Raw genomic sequence first — 23,753 nt, forward strand, 5'->3', positions numbered from 1 at the left:
TTAGATAATTTTTTAACTTATTGATGTAAAGTGCCATGGACAAATAGTGGATTGTGTGCTATGTAAATATTTTATTATTATCATCATTATTATTATTATTATTATTACTATTATTTAGAGTGTGGTAGAAACAGGACTGGTATTCTTCACACAAATTAAGGATGCTTCAAACATGATATGTCAATTAGTTTTCACACGGATTAATTGTTGTAATAATATGACGAACGTGAAATGACTGTAAGTATTGCTTTGGAATTGTTAGATTTTACACTGTACCTCTGGCCACCCCTGAAAATTCAAAGTATCTTACCTTTTTCTTTTTTTACCCTTTGAATGCTAAGAGTGACTTGTATCTAAATTCTTCTTACAATATCATGCCTGGAACTCACATTAAGGTCATGAGAATAAAGAAAATGATCACCAACTAAAGAAGCTCTTGATTGTTAAACAAATTCTCCTTGTCCGTGCCTTGGGAAAATGTATAGAGAACAGTATGGAGAACATGCATACTGATGTTTGGGTGTTAAGAGGGTTAAAGTTCACCCTCAACCACTGAGTAATCTTAAATTATGCTCATCTCATCAAGCTATGGCAATTTTGTTTTAGGTTCGCAAGCTGGAGTTTTTGTTAGCTGATGCCCTGGTTCGGGAGTGTGATACAATCTTCACGTGTGGTGGAATCCAGTCCAATCACTGCAGAAGCACTGCAGTTGCTGCAAGACAACTTGGTTTGGATTGTTACCTGTTCTTAAGAAGTCCTGAACAGGCATGTGTTTGATTCACTCTAATTGATGCAGATGTTTTCTAAGCAGTTTGTGGTGTCTATCAAAGATCTGTTACTACCCCTCAGCATAACTATTGATTAACAACAAAAGATTTCACATAGATTTGATTAGCCAAGGATTAATTATAGACAAGGAATGGTGCTCCTGTGATCCATCGCAGTAACTGAACAGACATGTAGCAACATGGAATCTGTTTGTTACATAGAAGATCCTCATGTTACTTTAAATGGTGGACTCATACACCCATAGTTCCAAGGGATTGAACAATGATGGTGATGATAATGATACTTATCGTAATGATTGCACTGATTTCTAATGAGGAGACACAATTTACCCTTCATTGTAGCATACAATAGTTGAGTAGGGGTTTCAATAACATTTGATGAAGACAACAAAATCTCTATAGAAGGCAGCTAATGGCACGCAGTTTAATCTTTATTCTAATGTTGCTCATTTCAGAGAAAAAAGGCACCAATTTTGCTTCACAAAGATGGTGACTGCTGTTTTAGACAGTTACTTATAAACTCTTATTGAAATTTCTGGGCGAGCTTGATTCTAAGAAGCTTGACAAAATTTTTCTTTTTTTCTTCATACAGACCACAGATATTGGTTGTAAAGGAAACCTGTTTTTAAACAAACTGGTGGGAAGTCAAATTATTGTTGTCCCTCAGCTTCAGTACAAATCTGGCCTTAAACAAATGATGGAGAAAATGTCTGAAAAATTGTAAGTAAAAAAAAGAAAGGTCAGAGAACTGTATAAACTAGAGATTTGGCACCACCTTGGTGCAAATATTGATCTTCTAACTCAAACTGGCAGTAGGCTTTAATTTAGAGAGAGCTGCCACTTAGGCAGGGTAACCAGCCAGCTCATAATTGAGATGAAAATATTGAAATTCTTTAGAAGAAATTTGTGTTGCAGCCTTTTTTACAGTTTTGAGTGGAATTGACTGCATATTTTAGATTCCACAGGCAGAACTTGCTTGAAAGTTTTGCAGAAACAAGTTCCTCTTGTTCTGGGATATTTTAGTTGAATCAAACCAACTCTGAGGATTAAACTGATTAATAAATAATAAGGTGGTCACCTTGGGGTGTCTTCTAAAACATTAAGCCAAACAAAAATATTACAGGAACTGCTATTGGCATTCAAGCTGATTTCTCTTAGACTTAAAGGGATTGAATTTGAGTCAAATCAACAATGCAACCTTTCTAAGGCACTGATCTCAATATCAGAAATCTGAGTATGTTTAATACTGGATTGGGCCCCACCCCTCCTCCCCTCAGTTTGTTAATCTACTGCCTTGTCCCAGTCTCCTGCCACAATCCAAAAGCATGTGGATATCAAGAATAAATGAGCAAATTACAACTAGATTGATAATTTTTGGGATAGAAAATAAACAGATAAAAAAAAAAAAGAAAGAGATGAATATTAAGTAAAACAGTGAATAAGATATATATAAGATCAGTATACATGTTCTCCATACTGTTCTCTATACATTTCCTAAGGTGCTGACAAGGAGAATTTGATGAACAATCAAGGCATTCTTTAATTGATGATCATTTCCTTTTTTCTCATGACCTTAATTTGGAAACTGGGGTGATATTGTTTGGAGAAATTGGACACTGGTCTCTCTTAACTGTTAAAACACCCAGTTAACTTGGACATTTTAAAGTGAGTCCAAATTTCTCACCATCCAGAAGGTTTCATAAACCACACATGAACTACGTTACCCCCACCGACGCAGCCCCAAATCGTTTCTTTCGAAACTATCAGCCTTCACACATGAACTTGATAGGTTCTGTTTTGTAGTATGATTTTGGGAAACTCTAAGAAAACCCCAGAGAGTTGGTATTATGATAGACAGTGAGGAAAGAAGGCTGTGGATATTGGAGAATACTCAAAGTAAATTTTGATAGGCTCAGTTATTTTTGACTCAGACTTGAATAGTATTATCCTCAATTTGCTCAAATCTACTTACCTGCTTCACCTGCTTCTATGTTTTTGGATGTAAACCCCACAATCATGTCTGCTGATGTGTGTAGGTGGATATTCCTTGAAGTTCTTTCTCACTGACTTTTTTGTTCTTTTTTTTTTTTTTTCAGGAAGAAACGGGGTTCGTCAGCTTATCTGATTGAAGTTGGAGGCTCTTCATACATGGGAATGTTTGGTTACCTAACAGCCTTTCAAGAAATGATAGATCAGGTAATTCAATTGTCCTTCTTTGATTATATTCATTTGGTAAATGACAAGCTTCTTCTGTGTTGTGCACTTATTGAATGCATTTCTTCTCAAGAGTTGCAAATGTATTTTAACATTGACCGCACAGAGGCATGTTTGTTAAACAAGTATAAATTGGGTATCTGTCAAAATGTTGGCTTGATTTGTTTCAGAATGTGCTGGAGAATTTTGATGACATTGTCATAACAGTTGGCAGTGGTGGAAGTGCTTCAGGGATTGCCATTGCAAACTATTTAACAGGATCAAAACTCAAGTATAAGCATTATAAAAATATTCATTTGATATTTTCTTTATTGACTTTGCATGAGAGCTGGACAAGGAAATAAAGTCATAACATAAAGACCTCTCTCTGGCTATTCTGTTAACTATGGGCAAGAGCCAAATATTTTCCAATCTGGCCAGTCAATAAGGATTTTATCATTTGATCAGCCTAGTGCTCTTTGTCTTTCTTCGTGCTGTTTGCATCTCACGAGACCATCTGGAGGGCTCTCCAGATATTTATGGCCACACTCCCACTATTGCTTATGTTCATTAAGAGGTTTTTTTTAAGTACATACAGGGCCCAATTAAAGTGGAGCCCCAAGTGAATGAGTGAGTTCGGTCTGTAATCATTAATGAGTGCTTAATGAAGTCAGACGACTACAAAGTAGGAGTTGGATTTGTAAATGTTAACACAAAGTCCTGTTTGAATGAAAACTACGACAAAATTTGAGAAAGAAACTAGACATCCGTTAAAATTTTTCATGAGAAAGAACCATTTAATTTGGCAAAATGTGTGACAACAGTGCTCTCACATCATGCATGCTGTCCAGAAACACATGCATGACACGTCAACTGCCCTTAGTTACCATGTCCAGTTACAAGTGTGATGTGTACAGTGTCCTATTAGTACTTAAATTGGGCTGGTGATAATCGATCATTTTCGAGAATTTTGTTATAGTTTAAGTTATCTACTTGATCACCTTTAAGGAACTGCTGACAAACCATTTCATGCTGGGGAACATGGTTTAAAAGCTTTATGCTCAACCTTTAGGCTGGTAAAAGATTTCTGCAACTGCGCTGCTTATCTATATTGTGCTAAAGACATAAATTGAAGAAATTGTGCTTCTTGCCCTTATTTTTTCTTTGAACACTGGAAACTAATTCAGACCTTTATTTTTAATAAGTAACACCAACATCACTGTCATTTGTTTAAAGGTGTCATGCAGTCAATGTGTGTGATGATGCAGAATATTTTTACCAGAAAATCAATGAAGACCTTCAGATAGGTGGACTAGATATTCAAGCGGAAGAATTAATTGATATTATTGATGGATACAAAGGAAAGGGATATGGCAGATCCACTGAAGAAGAGTTAGGTGAGTGTTGACTGAAAGAATTTGCAGAATTTGGTTTCTTCATAATTAATCTATGGGCAGTTCCTCCTTGTTGGTGAAGTCTGTTGGACGAATTAAAAAAAAAAATTAATCTGTTTTAAACCAAACTTCATTCATTCTTCAACAACTAATTGTTGATAAAAGTATTGTAACTGTTGCAATTGTGGAAATAAATTAATAAATAAATAAATGGATAAGAAAGAGTCCTCCCCTTGTTAATTTGTCTATTGTAATCTTAATTGATTATGGTCACAGGATTGTCAAATTGTCAAAAAAGATATTTTTTAAAAATAGGAAAAATATATATAATTAAGATAACATTGATCCAAGCCCACCGTGGGGAGCTCCCTGCAGTGCATTAGTTTCTTTTCAATTTTTTTTCACTGATTCTCTTTGACTTTTGCGAGGGTTTTTGCTGAAAAGGAGGGACTGCTTGTAGTCTACTACATAATATATTAAATGATAACTTGCTTATTTTGGTACTTGATTAAGTGACATGCAAGTCGAAAAGAGTTGTTTCTATCTATTGGTAAACAACCTTCACAAAACATGAAAACAAACAAAAGTTATGCGTCTAATTACTTTCTCTTCCTTTCCTTATACCAAACATGCAAAAATTGATTTCAGAATGCTCTTTGGCCGTTAATTTATCCCAGTGCAAATTTAAAGTTGAAATGCAGAAAGTTAGCTAACCTTATTAGAGAGCTTTAGATTCGAGTACGAGAACGACTACGAGTACGAGTTTACTAGTGTGCTCACATTGCGCATGCGTAGCTCTCCGTGACACTGTCACGGGAGCGGGAAACTCGTCGTCCGCCGCTCGTCGACAACGAGATTTTGACCAGAAGTCGTCCTCCAGAGAACGAGTTTCGAAAGGTGAATATTTTGTATTTTAAACTTACCCTAGTCTTATTCTAAGTCAACAAAAGCAAACTTAAAGCGGTATAAAGAGGTTTTATCGAATTGAATGTTATTACAAACCCTAATTCCATTCGTTTTTGATACTTTTTGGTCGACCTATTTTCAAGAAATTCTATGGTCTACACACGTAAACAACATATCGGCAGACGAATAAATTCAAATTGAAAAATGAGGGCTTTAAACAGCACTTTCACCCTTTGAATTTTAACCATGCATGAGAGATATAAACAATGAATTGTTGTGATGTGGTTGACACTTTCCGACTTTCTTCAATTCGTAGCGATGGCGAAACGAGAACTTTTTAATTGGAAAGGAAACACGAAACTATGCTTCTCAGAGATATATTGGTTGAAGAGCCTCACAAGTACTGACCAGATTCAAAGGAGAGAGGTATATCGTGGACGAAAATCGCTGAACACTGTGATAAAACCTTGAACACTGAAACATTTTATTAAATTCTCATTAATTATTGTCATATTCATACCATTATATTTATGAAATGAGAACTAAGGAAGAGTTTGTATGGTAAAATATCTGAATACATTATTTTTACATCTTTTTACAAATATATATGTAGTTGTATCATATAAATGTACTGTATTATTATTACAAAGTCAGTTCAGCTGTTTTGAAATTAAAAATTATACCTATATACAATTTTGATTTTCTCAATTAAATTAATTTAGATTTGAAAATTCTCCAGTAAGGAAAAAAACTTGATGGCCATGGATCCACATCCCATATTCATCAATTACTCCTTTCATAGCTAACTATACATAGAAATTTACAAGCAGAAAATGTAATTACAATATTATAATTTGGTTAAATTCTTCTCTTTTATCTTCTCATCACTTTGCCAAATTGCATTGCTTAAATGTAGCCAAAGTTACTACTAACTATGATGTAGCAAATCAAGAGCTTTAAACCTGAAAATAATCATCTAATGTAGGAGGTTCAACACCAAAATAGGTGCTTGTAGTTGATTCCTAAGCAGAGCACACACTGAATACATTTCACCTACTGGACTTAATCCAATTTTTAAGTTCTTCTTAAAATCTAGGAAAGCGAAGTATGTTACTATGTTGCTAAACACCCCCTCCACAGCTTCCCTGATTTTACTTCATCCTTGAAGATGAATTCTGAGTGGATAGGCGAGGTTGCCATATATACACAGTGGTTGTCCACTGGTATCAAATGAATGCTGCAGAAGGTTATGAAGGAGGCCAGACATTCTTAACATACCAGCATCGTGCCTTTTACCCACTGAAATGAAAATTTATGGAATAAACATACTTGGATTTATATCAGTAGCTAGTGTTATAACACTCTTGTAGCTGCAGGTAACTGTTGAGTTACAGACTGTGATTTAATGTAATTTTTTTTTTCAATTTTCCAAGTTAACTGGTTATTAGCAATTTTGATTTAGCAGGGGCTGGGTTATAGATATTTGTGTAAGGATTCAAGGGTAGGCTACAGTTAATGAAACTCTTACCAAGGGGCTGACTACCAAAAATGTTTCCTGAAAGATTTGATCTTTCCAGCCCACTCCTGTAGGTGTAGATACCGTGCCCAGGGAGCTTAATTCAAATTTATGCGAAAATGGGGGTGCTTATTCAAGGGAGGGACTTATTTAATTTTTCCTAAATGGTGGCCTGACATGACCATTTTTTTAATACATCATCTACACATAAACAAAATCAACTATTTATTGACATAAAAAACTGATCCTAGAGTTTAACTCACCATTAGTGCACTGTACAAATCTAATACTACATGATGAAAACTATGCATCATTTGCTGTCTCAGTACTCATCCACAAAATGAGGGGAGGGGAGGGGGCACTTATTTGAGGGGGGTACTAGTTTTAAATTTTTGGTCGATAGGAGGGGTGCTTATTCGAGGGGGTGCTAATTCCAGGATTTGCGGTGGTGACACTTCAATTCAGTTTCAAATCTGGGGGCTTAAATAAGGGAGGGCATTACAGCAGAACGATGCAAATAATCGTATTAGCTTACCAACTGGTCCATACAAATTGGCTATTAAACCATTTGGTGCAACAAATGATTGAAACTTTAGGGCATGCACCCTTTTGTGCCCATTGGGTACACGCTGGTTCTCTCCTGGGCGAAAAATTGGGCGAACTGTCAAGTCTATAAACCCCTAGCAATTCTCAAGAGCTGTTCCCTTTCCATGGACAGCAAGAGCAAAGTCTTCCAGATGTTGGCTACTCAGCCAGGGTTGATCGAGATCTCTGAGCAAGTATCCATGGTTTGTGTAAATAAAGCTAATCACCTCGTTTAAGATTAAGCTCAGCTCGGGCACTGAACGACCAAAGCGAGGAATCATATCCGAGAGACGACATAGGTAAGAAAAAAGTTTCAATAAAATCAACAGTCCTTTCGTTCCTGAACATACCGTGCTATTGGCACAAGTAAACATTTCTGGAATTGCTAATGCCCGAAGAAGGAGAGGCAATCCTGTGATGCCAAACCTGAGCTCGGCTTCAAACTCCTCAGGAGAAATAGGGTCAAAAACATCGTCAATCCTTTCATACTGCTTGTAAGGATGTTGCCTTCTCATCGTTGTGATTTCATAAATCGCCAAGGAGGTAGACGGATGGTTCTAGGATAGGTTTTTTTGGCTAAACATGGCGAGATTGTTCCAGTAAAACCCTCGCACTCGGATCGATACATTTGTTTACAATCTAAAGTTACAATTTTCGTCAGCACGACTACGAGTACGAGATACTAGTGCCAGATCTCGCGCGGTTAAAACTCGTACTCGTACTCGTTCTCGTACTCGAATCTAAAGCTCTCTATTGATTCGTGTGAGACAACAATGATGAATAATAAAATCAATAATTGTTATAATTGCTTATCATTACAGATTGCATTTGAAATTGCTTCATTACCGAATAGAAATATGATTTAAATTTTCCTAACCATTAACATGGTGAATTCGCTGCCTAAAAACCTCAAGGAACCCAAACCGCGGTCTTACGCAAGTTACGGGCCTCAGGTATACTCTATGAGAGGGTTGATTTCATTTAATAAGTATCTTTTCACTTTTCTGCCCTTTTGACACTCATGTTCACAAAAAATAAAGTTCAGATACAAGGTTCGGCTACACTGAAGATAGTATAAGACGCGGTTTCAATAACTGGCTTTTTATCATTCTATGTTAATAAAGAGGACATTTTGGAGATATCCAGAACAACTGGAATTATGGTGGACCCAGTGTACAACGTCAAAGCCATTAGAGGGATGTTACACGAGATGAAAACCAACCCTAAGAGATTTAAGGGTCGTAGAATACTTTATATTCATACTGGTGAGTACAATTTATAGACGTTATCATTTGGAAAATAAGCGTCATTCCATTTCTTTGGCCAAGAGCCTACGCGCCTTGTAAGTAATGGTTTCCCATAAGTAGTACTTTCGAACCACGTCTATCCCTGCAAATGATATTCTGCTCATGCGTGGTTGGGAAGTTGTAGCCCTGCTGGCTCGTCAAAATATGTTACAACTCGTAAAAATACGTAGCGATACTATACACCAAAACTTCGTGTTAGATGTATCATAGTTAATCGAGGGGATGGATAAATTTGATGGAAGGCTGGGTACGACAGCATCCACGAGTGATAGACTTTGGTATGTTCGGTGTTGCCAATCCTTTGAAAATAACGAGACCTGCGCGGGGTTGTTCAAAGCTAGGTTAACCACGGGTTAGTGGGGTATTTAATGTTAGATCTAAAAGCTTTACATGAAAATTCAGTATAATTCTTTCTTTCTACAATTTGATGACTTGATGCTCTAAAAAGAGTAGACGAAATAATCCCAAAAAGGTTCTTGAAAGGAGAATTATTGAAACCTGGATTGAAATTTAACTCTGTGTTAGCACTAATCGGCCTTCGAACAACCGGGCCCTGATTTGTAACAGTGTCCTTGCGAGTTGTGCTCACGTCTGATTTGGTGCGTCTTACTTTCTAACAGGAGGTGTGTTCGGTTTGTATGATGGAAGAATGGATCCGTTAGTCACTCGCCCTGTAGTGGGTACAAATGACGTTGTCTGTTGGGAAAGCGCCAATGATCCCATGCCCTTCTGAGGCTGACTCATTCCCAGTTGTCTCTCCTCCTAAAGTTATTGGTAAGGGGAAGCGTTCGAGAGGTGCACATGTGGAAAGATTTTCCTTCGTCCTTTTCATCGTCTCCTTTGTTGGGTAGTACTAGACTCTTTCGAACCACTCGGCCGTTTGACAAAGACTGGGAACTAATAAAATTCTGTGTGGCCGGTATAAGAGAGATAGTCAAGACGTGCCTACATTCTCCTACGGCGTCAGTCAGTAAAATTGGCCATAAACGAGGAAATAACAGCATCGCGTGGACATGTCAAACCATCAGGGGGAAATATTCCATTACCAAGTTCTCATGAGTTTGCATATTGAAGACAAAAACAACAAGTCATTGGACCGAAACGAACAAATGATGAAAATTGACTTTGAATTTTTAAATTTCATGTTTTGTTTTATCTCTAATTTTAAGCCAATAAAACAAAAGCCAAAATTGTATCTGTTTTTCAGTCCGCAAGTTCTATTTTTGTATCAAATTTGAAAATGCAAATTTTGGTAAGTAATACAGTTCCTTGGGACAACGGTTGGATTGCGAGTTTTCGTTTTAGCACAAAGAGGACTTCGACAAAACTGATGTCTCTGAGGAATCAATTTTGTCTTCGATGACATAGCAAGTTATACTTCTTTACTCCTCTTCAAGCTTTTGCTCTCTCAGTCCAACTAAACCAGAATGTGAATATCCAGTCTTGTTTCTAAGGTTTTTGTTTCGGATTTCGTGACAATATTATCGTCGCTGAGTATTTGCTAGAGAGCTAATTAAAATTCCAACGATTATGATAAAACATTACGATCGAAGAGTGAAAGGTATTGAATATCTCGTTAACCCAAACGCCATTAAAATGTCTTCTTTTAAATCACCACCGGCTGGTGGTGTGTCATCGACTGCAGTGATTTTAAAATAAAAACAACACCATCTTCAATGATTCTTCACCTTCAGTTCCCTTGTCACCAAAAGATAAGTTTCTTTGTTTTTATCTGTAACCTAACAAATGTGCAGTGAGTAGGCTGGAGAAAAAGTTTGCCATCGATTGCATCCAGAGTTTAAGTCAAGTGTCAAAAAGAGCTTTTCTGGAAGAACCCACTGAATAAGGGATGAAAGGAAGAGAGAGAGAAGAAGGTTTAGAGATTTGACTCGGGTATTTCATCATTAGATATCATTCACGTTGTCTGTAATGTTTTCTTTACTCTGCATTCACAGCAGTTTACACCCTTGCGAAGACTTGCAAAATAAAGAGTTCGCGGAAAAGCAGCAGTTGTGACTGTTCCCGAAAATTATTTAAAATGCTGTAAATCTTTTATTCATGGCATTGATTATGATGACATGCGCGCATGACTTGTGGGCGCGACATGAACAGATTGATCGTCGGTATATGTTGTTTGGTACGCGGTCTGGAAGCATTTCCACGATGCGATGATACTTTGGTACACAGTGGCTTTAGTAAATGAAAGGTAAGGAAACTTTTTGTACTATTCGAGCCTTAAATGAAAGATTTTATCGCTATTTTACTTAGTTCCGTCATTGTCCAACTTTAGAGGGAGGTCAACAGACTTGTGACTATACGTATGATGCACGATCCTCGCAGTAGAGAGCGCTATTTATGCAATGGCGAAAATCAGACCTGAAAAAAATCAGGCCTGTACGGGATTCGAACCACTGAACTCTGCGATACTAGTGCAGCTCTCTACCAATTGAGCTAACAAGCCAACTGGAAGCAGGCCGTTAAGTTGATTCGTAATAAACCCGTGATGATAAATCAGATACAATGAATATATGAAGTTCATATATTTTGAACTGCGGTATTAGATACGTATGATGCACGTATGAACGTATGATCGTGATACGTATGATCGTGCATCATACGTATCTAATACCGCAGTTCAAAATATATGAACTTCATATAATCAGACTAGGTTTACACTAGAGGAAATTGTTCCGGATTCGTGATGAATCCGAAACGTTTTAGTACCGGATTCATTCTGCCGTTTACACGAAAGTGGACGAATCCGAAATAAAAACTTCCCGGTTTGGTCGTGTCTCCGGAGATTTTGAATCCGGAATTTAAAGTGGGAACTTTGAATCCGATAACTTTTGAATCCGGAAAGTTTTGTCGTGTAACCGCTTTTTTTCTCGAATCCGGATATTATTTCCACCTGTAATCTTTTGAGTTTGCGGTGAAACCAAAATGGATCTGGTGCTAACATTGCTGGCGGTCTCCAGTTGCCTAATCTTGTTGCAGGTTCAGGCAATAAATTTTATCATGTGTACCGCAGTATTTCTGAAGAAACGCAAATTATTATTGCAAGGAAGTTTAACGTCAGCCACACTTAATCGCCGACGACGTAGACTGCTTGGCATCTGTCCAACTCAAATTTGCCTCAGTGGCATCTGGATCTACTCTAGCCTTTGTTGGGGGAGGCATTTTCACTTTGTCGATCGAACGACGAAACAACACTGGGCTTGGTAACCATTTCATTTCGAATGTTCCCGGAGATGTCGTTGTGTGTAAACGGTCAGGAATCCGAATATCGTTTCAGTGTAAACGCCTACGAATCCGAATACTCCAAAATTGATGAATCCGGAAACATTTACGAATCCGGAAAACTCTCCTCTAGTGTAAACCTAGTCTCATTGTATCAGACTATTGACTATACAGCAAATTCTAAGCTTATTTATTATACGTTCATCAACTGGTGATATTTTGAGATTGAAACAGCCTTTCAGAACCATTATAGAGCACTAAGAAAGGGAGAAAGTAATCTCTCTAATTTGACCGGACGAAGAACAGATGCTTGCTTTGAAATTGTATACATATACAGAAAAATTTTCTTTGTGGCTAGCGTTTAATTCAGCCGTTCCTGTCTCCATCTGTCGTCGACTGATCAGCAAACGGAGTAAGGGTTGGCCTTGAGTTTGTCAACTCTTTACAATTTATTGATTTGTTCAAAAAGAATTTTAAAAGCTCATTCACAACAAATATGGACAAGGAATTTGAGAGGCATTCGAGTTTTGATCTTCAACACAGCTGGATTAAAATTTCCGTCTTTAACCACAGGGGCCCAGACAAGCGACGAGTCTGGTTGTTTATTCGAAATATAAAGGAATGTATGGGAGAATATTGAAGAGTCTTATTATCGTAAACTAATACCATGAAATGTCTGAGTTAAAGCTCAAAATAAATGTAAACCTATCTCACTTGCTGTGTATTGTCATTTCCGTTGCTCAAAATGGCGAATTTGAGCAATTTGGTGGGTTTTATATAGACAGTTAGTATACGTTATAAGAAGGAGACAAGGGTGGAAAGCTCATTTTCGACCGCTCTAGCGCGAAGCCGATTTTCACCCAGAAATAAGAATTGCCCGGCTTCCAAATCGAAAACCAGATAAACTGAAAGGTTCACGCTTCTTCTCGTCGCATTCAATCGAAGATCCATTCAAAATCCAAGTGCTAACCGCCAAAACATTTTCGAGAAATGTTTTGGCGATTCATCTACCGACTAGCCCGGTGAGAGCCGTCGTGTCGGGTTTCCGACACATGACATAAACCTCACGCCAGGCTAGTCAGTAGATTAATTGCTGGCGTGAATATGCCTCTGACTCCCCTCCCACATGAGGCATTTGTAATCGGGCATTGTTTAGCATCATCCAATCAGCGTGGAGCAAACAGTGTGACGGTTGCTCCTTGGTACACGAAATCGGGGCCGCGTATGCTGATCGCTTCGAAAGCTGCATTTCTCGAAAATGTTTTGGCGGTTAGCACTTGGATTTTGAATGGATCTTCGCTTGAATGCGATGAGAAGAAGCGTCAACCTTTCAGTTTGTCTGGTTTTCGATTTGGAAGCCGGGCGATTCTTATTTCTGGGTGAAAAACGGCTTCGCGCTAGAGCGGTCGAAAATGAGCTTTCCACCCTTGTCTCCTTCTTATAATGTATACTAACATCCGACACAAAACCCACCAAATCGCTCAAATTCGCCATTTAGAGCAATGGAAACGACAATACACAGCAAGTGAGGTAGGTTTACATTTATTTTGAGCTTTAACTCAGACATTTCATGATATAAGTCTATGATAATAAGACTCTTCAATATTCTCCCATACATTCCTTTATATTTTGGATAAATAACCAGACTCGTCACTTGTCTGGACCCCCTGTAATTCAACTTTCCGCAAAGTTGTTTGTTTTGAGATTATTGCGTCAGTAAAAGTTTTTTAAAACTTTTTCTCCAGCAAGAGAGCTAGTTTATTCGAAACATGTAAAGAGGAGACAAAGTTATTTTCTTCATGAAAGTATGAAAGACTGCCATCAGTTGAGTGATTTTTGTGCTTATTGATGACTTTGAATCATTTCGCAACAAGAAACGTTTTGCCTGAAACACTTCAAGTCAGTCAGCTGTGAATGGCTTTTTGCTTATTGATTATCTCGACTGATATTTAATAAAATAAGAAAATTTAAGCTGACCTATTGACTGTATGCTTCGAGATAGGACGGTATGTTTCACTCTGAAAGTGGTCAGCAAATTTTCTTAACAGCTGTCCCATGATCAATATTAACGACAGCAGCATAATAACTCGAGAAACGGTAATTAGTTTTTAGGAGGTTAGGCAATCGAAACTAAAAATAGAACTTTTTATTTCTCTATCTTTTACGAAATTCTTTTTATTTCGAAATTAGGAGTTGCTTTTCAAGTAAAAGTGTTCTTCTCTAACTCTTGATTTATCGTTAGATATCTTATAATTTTTTGGAAACGATCTTCTTTCGTGTGGCCGAAGAAACACTCATCGCAAAGTTAGTTTGTCATTTCGTGACTGTGATACTCGGACGTTTTACGTATTTGACCATTTTTGGGTGTAAAATTACTTTAGTGCGTAATGTCATCTGTGCATATTCAACTGCCTTCTTTGAGTCTGTTTTTTTGCCTGTAAATCTCCTCTTACCATTTTGTGTCTCCATTCGTTCGTCGGAAGATCAATAAACCTACGGTGTCCCAGAAGGCTCAACGCAAACAAAAAATATACTGCAGCAAATAAAAAATATGCTGCAGCAAATAAAAAAATATACTGCAGCAAATAAAAAAATCAAAACGCAAAGAAAAAAAGTACCGCAGCAAATAAAAAAATGCACCGCAAACAAAAAATACCGCAGCAAATAAAATATGTAACGCAAACAAAAAAAAAGAAACGCAAACAAAAAAAATTGGAACACAACGCCAAGGAAGACTGGGTAGTAGTTCTTAGTTTCCCGTCAACACTCGTTTCATCCTTTGCTTGGTCGCCTTTCCGAAACCATGTTCTGCAGCGAACTTATGATGGTACCATGCTGCTCCTTTAAAAAATCAATAATAACTCTATTTTCATACCCATGATGAAAGTAATCTTCTATAATCCTACGCAGATCGCTTTCGTCCATAACCAAAAACGAGTTCCAGTTCATGCTGTTTTGGCGGGAAACTACAAACTGTTACCCAGTCTTCCTTGGCGTTGCATTCCAACTTTTTTGTTTGCGTTTTCTTCTTTTTGTTTGCGTTGCATATTTTATTTGCTGTAGTATATTTTTATTTGCTGCAGTATATTTTTTATTTACTGCAGTATATTTTCTATTTGCTGCAGTATATCTTTTATTTGCTGCAGTATATTTTTTGTTTGCATTGAGCCTTCTGGGCCACCGTGATAGACAAGGAAACGAATTGGTTTAAAATCACATCATTGTCCATTTGAAGAGCTGTCCCGAAGAAAGCACAGGTACAGACAGAATGGTAGAGTTATTATAGCCATAATTTTAACCTGGACTTCAATATTATCCGTTGATTTAGTTTAACTTTGTAAATTTTAACACGAGCCTTTGGAGATAAGCTTATGTTCAACATATATTTGATATATTTGTTGCATGTTTCTCTTTTCAAACGACTGCAAAGCCTTTTTGGGTGCCCTGGGTGTAATTATTTCGTTTCAAGGAACGTTATCGTAAAGACACATGGAAGGGTAAGTCGATCGATGACGTATGAATTAATGCGCACTAAAAGTCACTTTGTGTGTACATCATAAAGTACTCTGGGTTTGTTTGGCATTCAGACTAACTGTTTTACTTTCGGCAGTCGTTTGTGGTCTAGATTACGGGCAGGAAAATGGTTTATTGAAGATTGGAAAACGCTAAAGCATATTAGTTATAAGAGTGAAGTTGCAACTTTCGTTCGCGAGAGGAAACTGAGTTAAACCTTTTCAGCATAGTTTCTTACACAATGACGTGCTTTCTCTAATTTGTAAAATATTTTCCGGGTACTCGAGTCAGGCATCCATTTCAATCTGATAAACCACGTGACATTAGAGCACAAGTGATGTTTGGGACAAATGAGAGCAGCCCCAATGTAAGACAGGGGAGGTGCAGTGGCCTCATGGTCAGTACGCTTGACTCCGGATCAAGTGGTCTGGGTTCAAGTCGTCCAGGTTCAAGCCCCGGCCGAGACATTGTGTTGTGTTCTTAGGCAAGACACTTTACTCTCACAGTGCCTCTCTTCACCCAGGTGTATAAATGGGTACCGGCAATTTAATGCTGGGGGTAACCCTGCGATGGACTGGCATCCCATCCAGGGGGGAGTAGAAATACTCTTAGTCGCTTCATGCTATAGAAACCGGAGTTAAGCGCCAACCTGATGGGCCACTTGGCTTGTAAACAGACTTTACCTAATGTATGACAAGATTACAAATTAACTAATATTCCACAAAATGTGATTCTTGTTTAATTCACAGAGGCTAATTAATTCTAATGATTATAAAACACACAAGCTTTTACTTTTAATTATTGGCAGTAGGAGAGCCACACTGAGTAGTGCGCTGATGTTTAATTATGCTCTGATCAATTCGAAGCCTCAATGTCCCTCCCTCCAGGAAACCCACACACATTTGAGAATGTGAGTTTTGGCTAAATGGGATGGGGAATTTAAACCAAAAGTGTCAAGTCTTTATAGGGAAGCACATGTGTTTTATCTATTAATAGGGAGGCATTTTAAAGGTAAAGAGTTAATGACTTTACCTTCACTCTTGAGAGTGACAAGTACCTGAATTCTCCAACCAGTGTCGATCACCACAGAATCAAACATTAAGGTCATAAGAATAAAAGAAATGATTGCTAACTCAAGCTCTTGATTTTCTAGACAAGTTCTCCTCGTTAGTACTGATGAAAATGTACAGAGAACAGTTTGGAGAACTTGGTTACTGGTGTTTAAGGGTTTAAATTCAAAGGGTTAAGTGAGTGAATACCTCAGAAGAAAAGGTCTGCAAGGTCTTGGTTTAGCTTTAATAGTTAACTTGAATCAGATACTGGTCAATGAGAAGAAAATCACAGTCATTGATCTCTTAAGTCGATCAAAGACGTATTAATTAATGTGCACCAAAAAGTCACTTTGTTTCTATTTCACAATGTACTTAGGTTTGTTTTGCATTCAGACCAACTGTTTTACTTCCAGCAGTTTCTGGTCTAGATTACGGACAGGAAAATTCTTAAGTGAAGACAGAAAAACCGGAAAACATTAAAGTGTATCAGTGAAGGTGGAAGTTGCTATTTTTGTGCTCAAGAGGGAACTGAAAGTGAAACCTTTAAGTTTCTTAGAGAATATTGACCTGCTTTCTCTAATTTAATAAAATGTTTTCTGGGTGTTCGAGTCAGGCATTTGTTGTTCGTGAAATTTTTTTCATCAAGATTATTGCACCTTCTATTTCAATCTGAAAAACCACATAATATTTGACCACAAGTAATGTTTGGGACAAATTGGGGCAGCGCTGTACGACAGCAGCACCAATTAACTATTATTCCACAAAATGTGATTCTTCTTTAATTCACAGAAGCTAATAAATCTAGTTATTCTAAAACACAGGATTAGCTTTTACTTGACTAGCAAAAAGAAAACCAACTACAGTAGCAGCCCACACTAATTGGTGTGCTGATGTTAAATTATGCACTGATCAATTTGAAGCTTCAACATCGATCCCTCTGGGAAACACACACACATTTGATTGTTGTCAAATCTTGAGGCTTTGATAGTGCGAGTTTTGGCTGGATGGGATAGGGAATTTGAACCAAGCGTGTCAAGTCTTTCTAGGGGAGTACATGTTTTTTATATCTCTTAATATGGAGGTGTTTTAAGGGTAAAGAGTTCATGACTTTCTTGAGTGAATGGCTCAGCTAGAAGAAAAGGCCTACAAGGTCTTGGTTTAACTTTAATACGTCAACTTGAATCACATGCTGGTCAGTGAGTCGAAAATCACAGTCACTGACTTTTCCTTATGCAAATACCTGACCATCAAATTTGCTACTTAAGTTGGACACTTAAACACAATTTTGCTCTCTGGGAGGGAAGGAATTTCAACAAACCAACCTTCTAACGTTTAAATGCTGAAGGAGTTTACTCCCAGGAGGTGGCTGTTGAGCCATCAAATTGATTGACTCATCACTTGTCTATTCTACTGAGCTTAATAGCTTGCATGTGCACTATACTAGAAGATTTTCTCTGTTCCCATGGTAATCTTTGTAGACTAGAAAGCACATCTTAGCCCAAGTTTCCCAAAAACTATCGATGTTTTCATTTCCAATCTGTCAAGTGATATATTTACAAATTAAGTTAGATTTGGCTGTGTGCTGAAGCCTGGCTGTAGCCTGCTGTGTGCTGAACTTGGCAGACACAGCATTATTCATAAATTGAAATATCTGAGGGTCTCACCATTAAAAGGATAAATTTTCTCTTATATCCCTGAATTTCTAACAACCCCAGCTTTTAGCATAAAACAGCCTTACTCGGTTAAATCTTTGTGTTTCTGAGGTTGTCCTAAGGCTTTTTCAGTTCATTACAGTTGCCCTTACTATTAGCACCTTAAATGCAAGTTTTTTGATGGCCATTATCTCTCACATTTGATTAGTATTTATATTGTTGTTTTTACTTTTACATGCTCATCATTTCTGTTTCCACAGGTGATTTCCTGAGGGAAGAAAATCTAAACAAGGTAGGTAAAGATGTTCTGTTTCTTTAATTCTCTTTTCTTGTAACACTTTTTCCTCTCTAAATCTCATTAATACTGAGACTTTAATAAGTTTTCTTGGGTCCTATAACTTTCATGAGAATATAAAATGTTTTTGTTGTTATATATATAAAAAATAAATTGTAACTCTGAATACTGGAACATAAGGTGAAAATGTAAGATATGTGTGCTGTGGGCAAATTTTGCATCAATCTTCACCCTGATTTGACGTTGTTGATTAACACCAGCCAGATGTATTCAGGGTTGCCATGGTCAGGGAAAAGTCAGGGAAAAACAAAAATTTTTCAAGGTCAGGGAAAAGTCAGGGAAAATCTTAGTTTTTGTCAAAGTAAGTGAAAAGTCAGGGAATTTTGTTTCGAAGGTTCCACAAAGGTTTTTGAAGTAGTCAATCGAGTGTAGATCAAGTGTAGAAAGCTTAAAAGCGATGGAGAAATGTATCATAGAACAATAGAAGTATGCTATTTCGAGAAATTTCGTAAATCATTCCTTGCTTGTCTTTAGCCTTAAAGCCATTTTATTTTCGAGTTGTGCACCCCAAGGAAATGAAACAAACCATCAAAGCCCGCTTCACTCTGGGCTAATAGCATTTGGTGCACCGCACTTTCGATAATTTGATAATTAATTTAATTGAAGGTCAGTGAAAAATGTTTTGAGGTCAGTGAAAAGTCAGGGAATTTTTTGGGTTCTAATGAGTGGCAACCCTGGTATTGCTTCCTTATGCTTATGATGTTGTCATCCCTCAATTATTGGGTAACACCATGTTTCATTACACTAAAATTTGCAGCTGAGATGCATCTAATGATTATGAAGTTACCATGGTCATTTCAGGGGTACATGACCAATGCAGGGTTTTTTATTATTTTTTTAAATATTAATTATTTTTAATTCATTTCCACAATTAATTCAATTACACTTCTTTTTTTTAAAAAGTTAAATTACAGGAGAATGAATAAAGTTTGGTTTACAGAAGTTAACAATGACGCCATATTGAATTCAAGTTAAAAAGGATTTTGTCAATTGTTATCTACCTACTTATTTAACTTAACAATTTTCCTTAAAGTGCACCTAAACCCAAAAATTTTTTTTCGCTTAACGAAATAGGCGGATTTTTGGAGTATTTCTGTGCAAAAATTTTTTTATTTGCTCAAATCTTCAATTTTCTGTGCCCAGTCAAAATACGGAAAATCGGCCGCCATCTTGCCCCACGACCGAGTTTAAAGAGGAATGGCTCTAGTGGGTTATGTGACGTCAAATCGAGAATACGAAAGTCTGCATTTGACACATTGTCACTTGTTTGGGAAGGTTGTAGTCAGTATTGTCCGAAAATATGCCGACTAAGTGTGTTATAGAAGGATTTAGCAACGTGCGAAATTTGCAAGAGGGTATCGCTCTTCATACATTCCTCATACAACACACCCAGTCAACATATTTCAGACAATATCGGCGACAACCTTCCCAAACAAGTGAAAATGTGTGAAATGCAGACTTTCGTGTTCTCGATTTAACGTCACATTACCCGCTAGAGCCATTCCTCTTTAAACTCGGTTGTGGGGCAAGATGGCGGCTGATTTTCCGTATTTTGACTGGGCACAGAAAATTAAAGATTTGAGCAAATTAAAAAATTTTTGCACAGAAATACTCCAAAAAATAAGCTTATTTCGTTCAGCGAAAAAAAATTTTTGTGTTTAGGTGCACTTTAATAATAGCCTTGTCTACTTTAATTATTTGTTAAAATTGTTTCCTCAAAAATCTTCCACTTTAAACAAATTCGTTTTATTCGATTTGAAATACAGTCGACTCCCGATAACTCGAACCCTCGCTAACTTGAACCTCATGCTAACTCGAACCAAAATCGATTTCCCATGGATTTCCGTCGTACATTCACTGTAATTTTACCATCGGTAACTCGAACCCTCGACAACTCGAAACTCCCACTAACTCAAACCAATATTCGTTTCCCTTCAGGTCATTTTCAATATAATTTTACCCTCGATAACTCGAACCATGTCTGCCGATACGTGACAAGTCAAGACACTGTTGTCCAAAACCTTAAATTTATTTTGAGGCAGCCGTGTGAACTGTTTCCTTTCTTTTACATTACACAAAACGTGTCAGTTCAGTTCAAGTCCGCTGGTTTTCACAAAGTGTTGCTTCCTAAGTCCTTTTTAAATTGCATGAAGTTATTTGTACCAATAGCCCGACTTTGTTCTCTTAAAAAAAAACCTGTATGCTTCGCAGTTACTGGACCTCTCCTTGCTGCATTCCTTTGCTATATTTTCACATTACGTTACATTCCAATTTATACAGTAATTTAGAGATTTATTGTCTTTTTTTTCACTCGGCTTCTCTATACTGTAATAAAATTTGATTAAAATGTACACTAGTGCATATAAAGAAAAACAGTTGACACCTTTTTTCCCCTTATTTCCCCTTATTTCCAGTCATTTTTTCTCAAATTCCGATAACTCGAACTCCCTATAACTTGAACCTTTTTCAATTTCCCTTGAAGGTTCGAGTTATCAGGAGTTGACTGTATATGTGTTTTTCACACTATGAAATTATCAAAACCCGTGAAAGTCTTGTGAAATTATTCATGATAAATTCACAGATTTTTTGCAGGATTTTCATGGTTAAATCAATGGCATTTCCATAGTCCCAGTGTCATGAAAAAGAGATAAAAATTCCCCTGAAAAACCTGTGAAAATTTTAACACATGTTTGTGTGTCCTTTTTAAGCTGCACAGTATGTCTGCAATGACCAGAATGCCAAATTGGACTCTTTAAGTTTTATCTTCTCCACTCTGTACGTGGCTATTGAACTGCTTTAAGGAAAATTATCAAGGAAGCGCCTTCCGATCGCCTTTGTTTACTTTGTCATGCAAGCATTACGACTGATTATGTTTAATAGGGAACGTTTTAGGATGACTCGCAATTTATTTTCCATCCATTTGTAAGGAAAACCTAAAACACTTTATGTTGATGGTAAACAAATGAAGTTTGAACGGTGAAAGTCATACATGGGTCATTTCAGAGTTATGCAAATGAGCTTAGAGAAGTGCGCGATTAAATAAAGACAATGATTTGCGTTGTTTTCAAGATGATGGTGGATGAAAGCTAGAGAGATACCCACGGGTTTAAGGCAATCGGTAACCTCCTTGGTGTATAAACTATCCTCCGATGTGTCTTTTTAGCCCGATTTACGCCTGCATTTTGAGAATTATTTGTTTTAAATTGGTTAATTTTTGATATGCAAATTAAGGTCGAAAGGAAGGGTCTCTTCTGATCACGCTGGTATGAATATAATTTCTAGTGAAGCTAACTGAATATAGCTCGTAACTTGAAGCAAGAGAAAATTCCGTTAGCTACACTACTGCAATCGCACTGCGCTCGACAAAAGCTGTGAAATTTACACTTTCGATGGTTGTCTACACGGGTGGTCTAGCCAAAAGTCAATTTTCGCTTGTGGCGAAGCAAAAAAAGAGAATTAGAAAACAACCAAACTATTTTTGAAATATGTGGCCTAAACCCTTTTCATAGGGAAAAAATTAAGGAAAATTTTTTTTGGACAGGAAGTTGAGTGGACCGCTTTTAGTGGGAGTGGCACTTAATTACATAAAGCTTTTCTCAACCAGTATCTGTACATCATACGTAATAAAAATTCCCTAAAACTTTATGCAAGTTTTACATTTGACTTCATGTTGCTAATTTTCACAGTTTTGGAGGGAGCTGATCCATATTACTAATCTGTTTTGACAATTAACATTGATTTTTAGTCCAGAAACATTCTCAAAGCAGTCAAGCAATACAAACAAAGCTCGTACAGAACCTAAATCTGATAAAACAACAGTTGTGTCATCAGTTGAACTGCAGCAGTTTAGTTTTAAAATAGTTTATTTTTATTCCTTTAATATTGTCTTCATTTTGTATAGCAGTTGCTAGAATTTTAACTGCAGTGACAAAGTGGTAGGGGGAGAGGGGGTCCCCTTTAGTAACCCATCTCCACGCTTTATCCTAAAGTAGGGAAAGCAAAGGCCATCATTTATAATACAACTTTGAATATCCCTATAGAAAATATTGACCCATCTTATGAACTCAGGCCTTAAACCAAATTGATTCTAACATTTTTCAAGAAGAGTCCATTCCAAACTGTTGAATGCTTTCTCAAAGCCAATGCAAAGTAAAATTCCTGGTAATTTCTTAGCTTTTGTGAAGTCTATTTATCAAGAATTGAGCGTATACTCACTGATATTTCTGCCCAGGATAAATCGGGATTGAATTATATTAATGTATTAATTTAGGCAATAGACATTTCATTCTTTCTGCAATAACTTTTGAGTCTATCTTTGTATTAACATTCAAAAGGGAAATTGCCCTCCAGTTTTGAAGGTCATGACAATCTTGATCCTTTTTCTCAATACATGTAATTACAGCCTGTTTTTGTGAAGGGTTCTTTTCTCCTTTTACAAAAGATGCACTGAAGCATTCAACTGAAGGTTTTTTACCATTAGTATGACCATTACAAGATGCAACTGCTTCATTCTGACGCAAGTTTTGGATCTTTGTCAGCTGATGTGAATCTTGGGAATTTTTTTAAACTCCAAATGAATTCTGATGTTTATATAGTATTGCCTATGGTAATTATATTTAACACTTATAACCTTACAGCACCTTCAAATATCTTTATTTGTTGCTGTCATTTTCTTTCATATTTGATGAATATTTGTTCTTTTGCTGTTCTATTTAGACTTTTTGGCATTATCTATGATTCAAGGATCATTTTTTGGAACCTTTTAAGAGACTTTATACAAAGTAGGGAGACTTAAACTGCTTTTTTTGTCTCTTTTTTTAACTTGCCTATATTGTGTTAGTTTTTATAATTTATTTTTTGGGAACAATTTTTTCGTGTTTTGATTCTGAATATTTGGCTAAGTTGCAGTCAGAATATTTTTTAGTTAGTTTTATTTTTAACTTAGTAGACTTTTTTAACCAGCTTACTTTACAATCAAATGTTGAAAAAGGATTTAATGCACCACTTTCATAAATGGCTGCTGGATTGATATTCTTTTGTTTAAATTCAAATTAGCCTCACTAGCCTCGCTTGAGATAATGTACGTATTCTTTTGAATTTTGAACTGGAGAACGAGGCCAGAAAGGCTAATTTAAATTTAAACAAACAAATATTAATCCGGCAGCCATTTATGAAAGTGGTCAATGATGAGGTATGGGAAAAAATAGGGGCATGGTTTTCATGGGGGTTCTTGAAAAAATACAAAAAAATCCCTT

The 23,753-nt window shown here is 36.9% G+C and overlaps 2 protein-coding genes and 2 long non-coding RNA genes across 5 annotated transcripts in view; 3 read left to right on the top strand and 1 right to left on the bottom strand.

Annotated features, from left to right (window-relative positions):
• Positions 1-23,753, top strand: part of LOC148726552 (uncharacterized) — a 104,803-nt gene that overhangs the window by 12,227 nt on the left and 68,823 nt on the right. The gene's annotated exons all lie outside the window — the stretch shown is intronic.
• On the top strand, positions 232-10,672 carry LOC148726554 (uncharacterized). Its single transcript, XM_088728583.1, has 8 exons — positions 232-237; positions 607-765; positions 1,381-1,508; positions 2,885-2,984; positions 3,173-3,273; positions 4,218-4,378; positions 8,507-8,647; positions 9,310-10,672. Exons 1-8 carry the CDS (start codon positions 232-234, stop codon positions 9,420-9,422), a joined length of 909 nt encoding a protein of 302 aa, XP_088584709.1. The 3' UTR covers positions 9,423-10,672.
• Positions 5,098-5,974, top strand: LOC148726555 (uncharacterized). The gene is made up of 2 exons (XR_015990171.1): positions 5,098-5,272; positions 5,598-5,974. It is a non-coding gene; the product is annotated as an uncharacterized LOC148726555 (long non-coding RNA).
• Positions 5,742-8,137, bottom strand: LOC148726556 (uncharacterized). 2 transcript variants are annotated; one of them, XR_015990169.1, is made up of 2 exons: positions 7,733-8,137; positions 5,742-6,580 (listed from the first exon to the last, which is right to left on the bottom strand). It is a non-coding gene; the product is annotated as an uncharacterized LOC148726556 (long non-coding RNA). The 2 variants fall into 2 exon arrangements; XR_015990170.1 differs by having other exon boundaries at positions 7,333-8,137.

Source organism: Stylophora pistillata, chromosome 7, assembly GCF_964205215.1.
Source record: "Stylophora pistillata chromosome 7, jaStyPist1.2, whole genome shotgun sequence".
Classification (NCBI taxonomy): domain Eukaryota; kingdom Metazoa; phylum Cnidaria; class Anthozoa; order Scleractinia; family Pocilloporidae; genus Stylophora; species Stylophora pistillata.

Coding starts and splice junctions, on each gene's coding strand:
- LOC148726554 (XM_088728583.1), top strand. Junction 2,985..3,172: donor TTCAAGAAATGATAGATCAG/GTAATTCAATTG, acceptor GATTTGTTTCAG/AATGTGCTGGAGAATTTTGA. Junction 8,648..9,309: donor AATACTTTATATTCATACTG/GTGAGTACAATT, acceptor ACTTTCTAACAG/GAGGTGTGTTCGGTTTGTAT.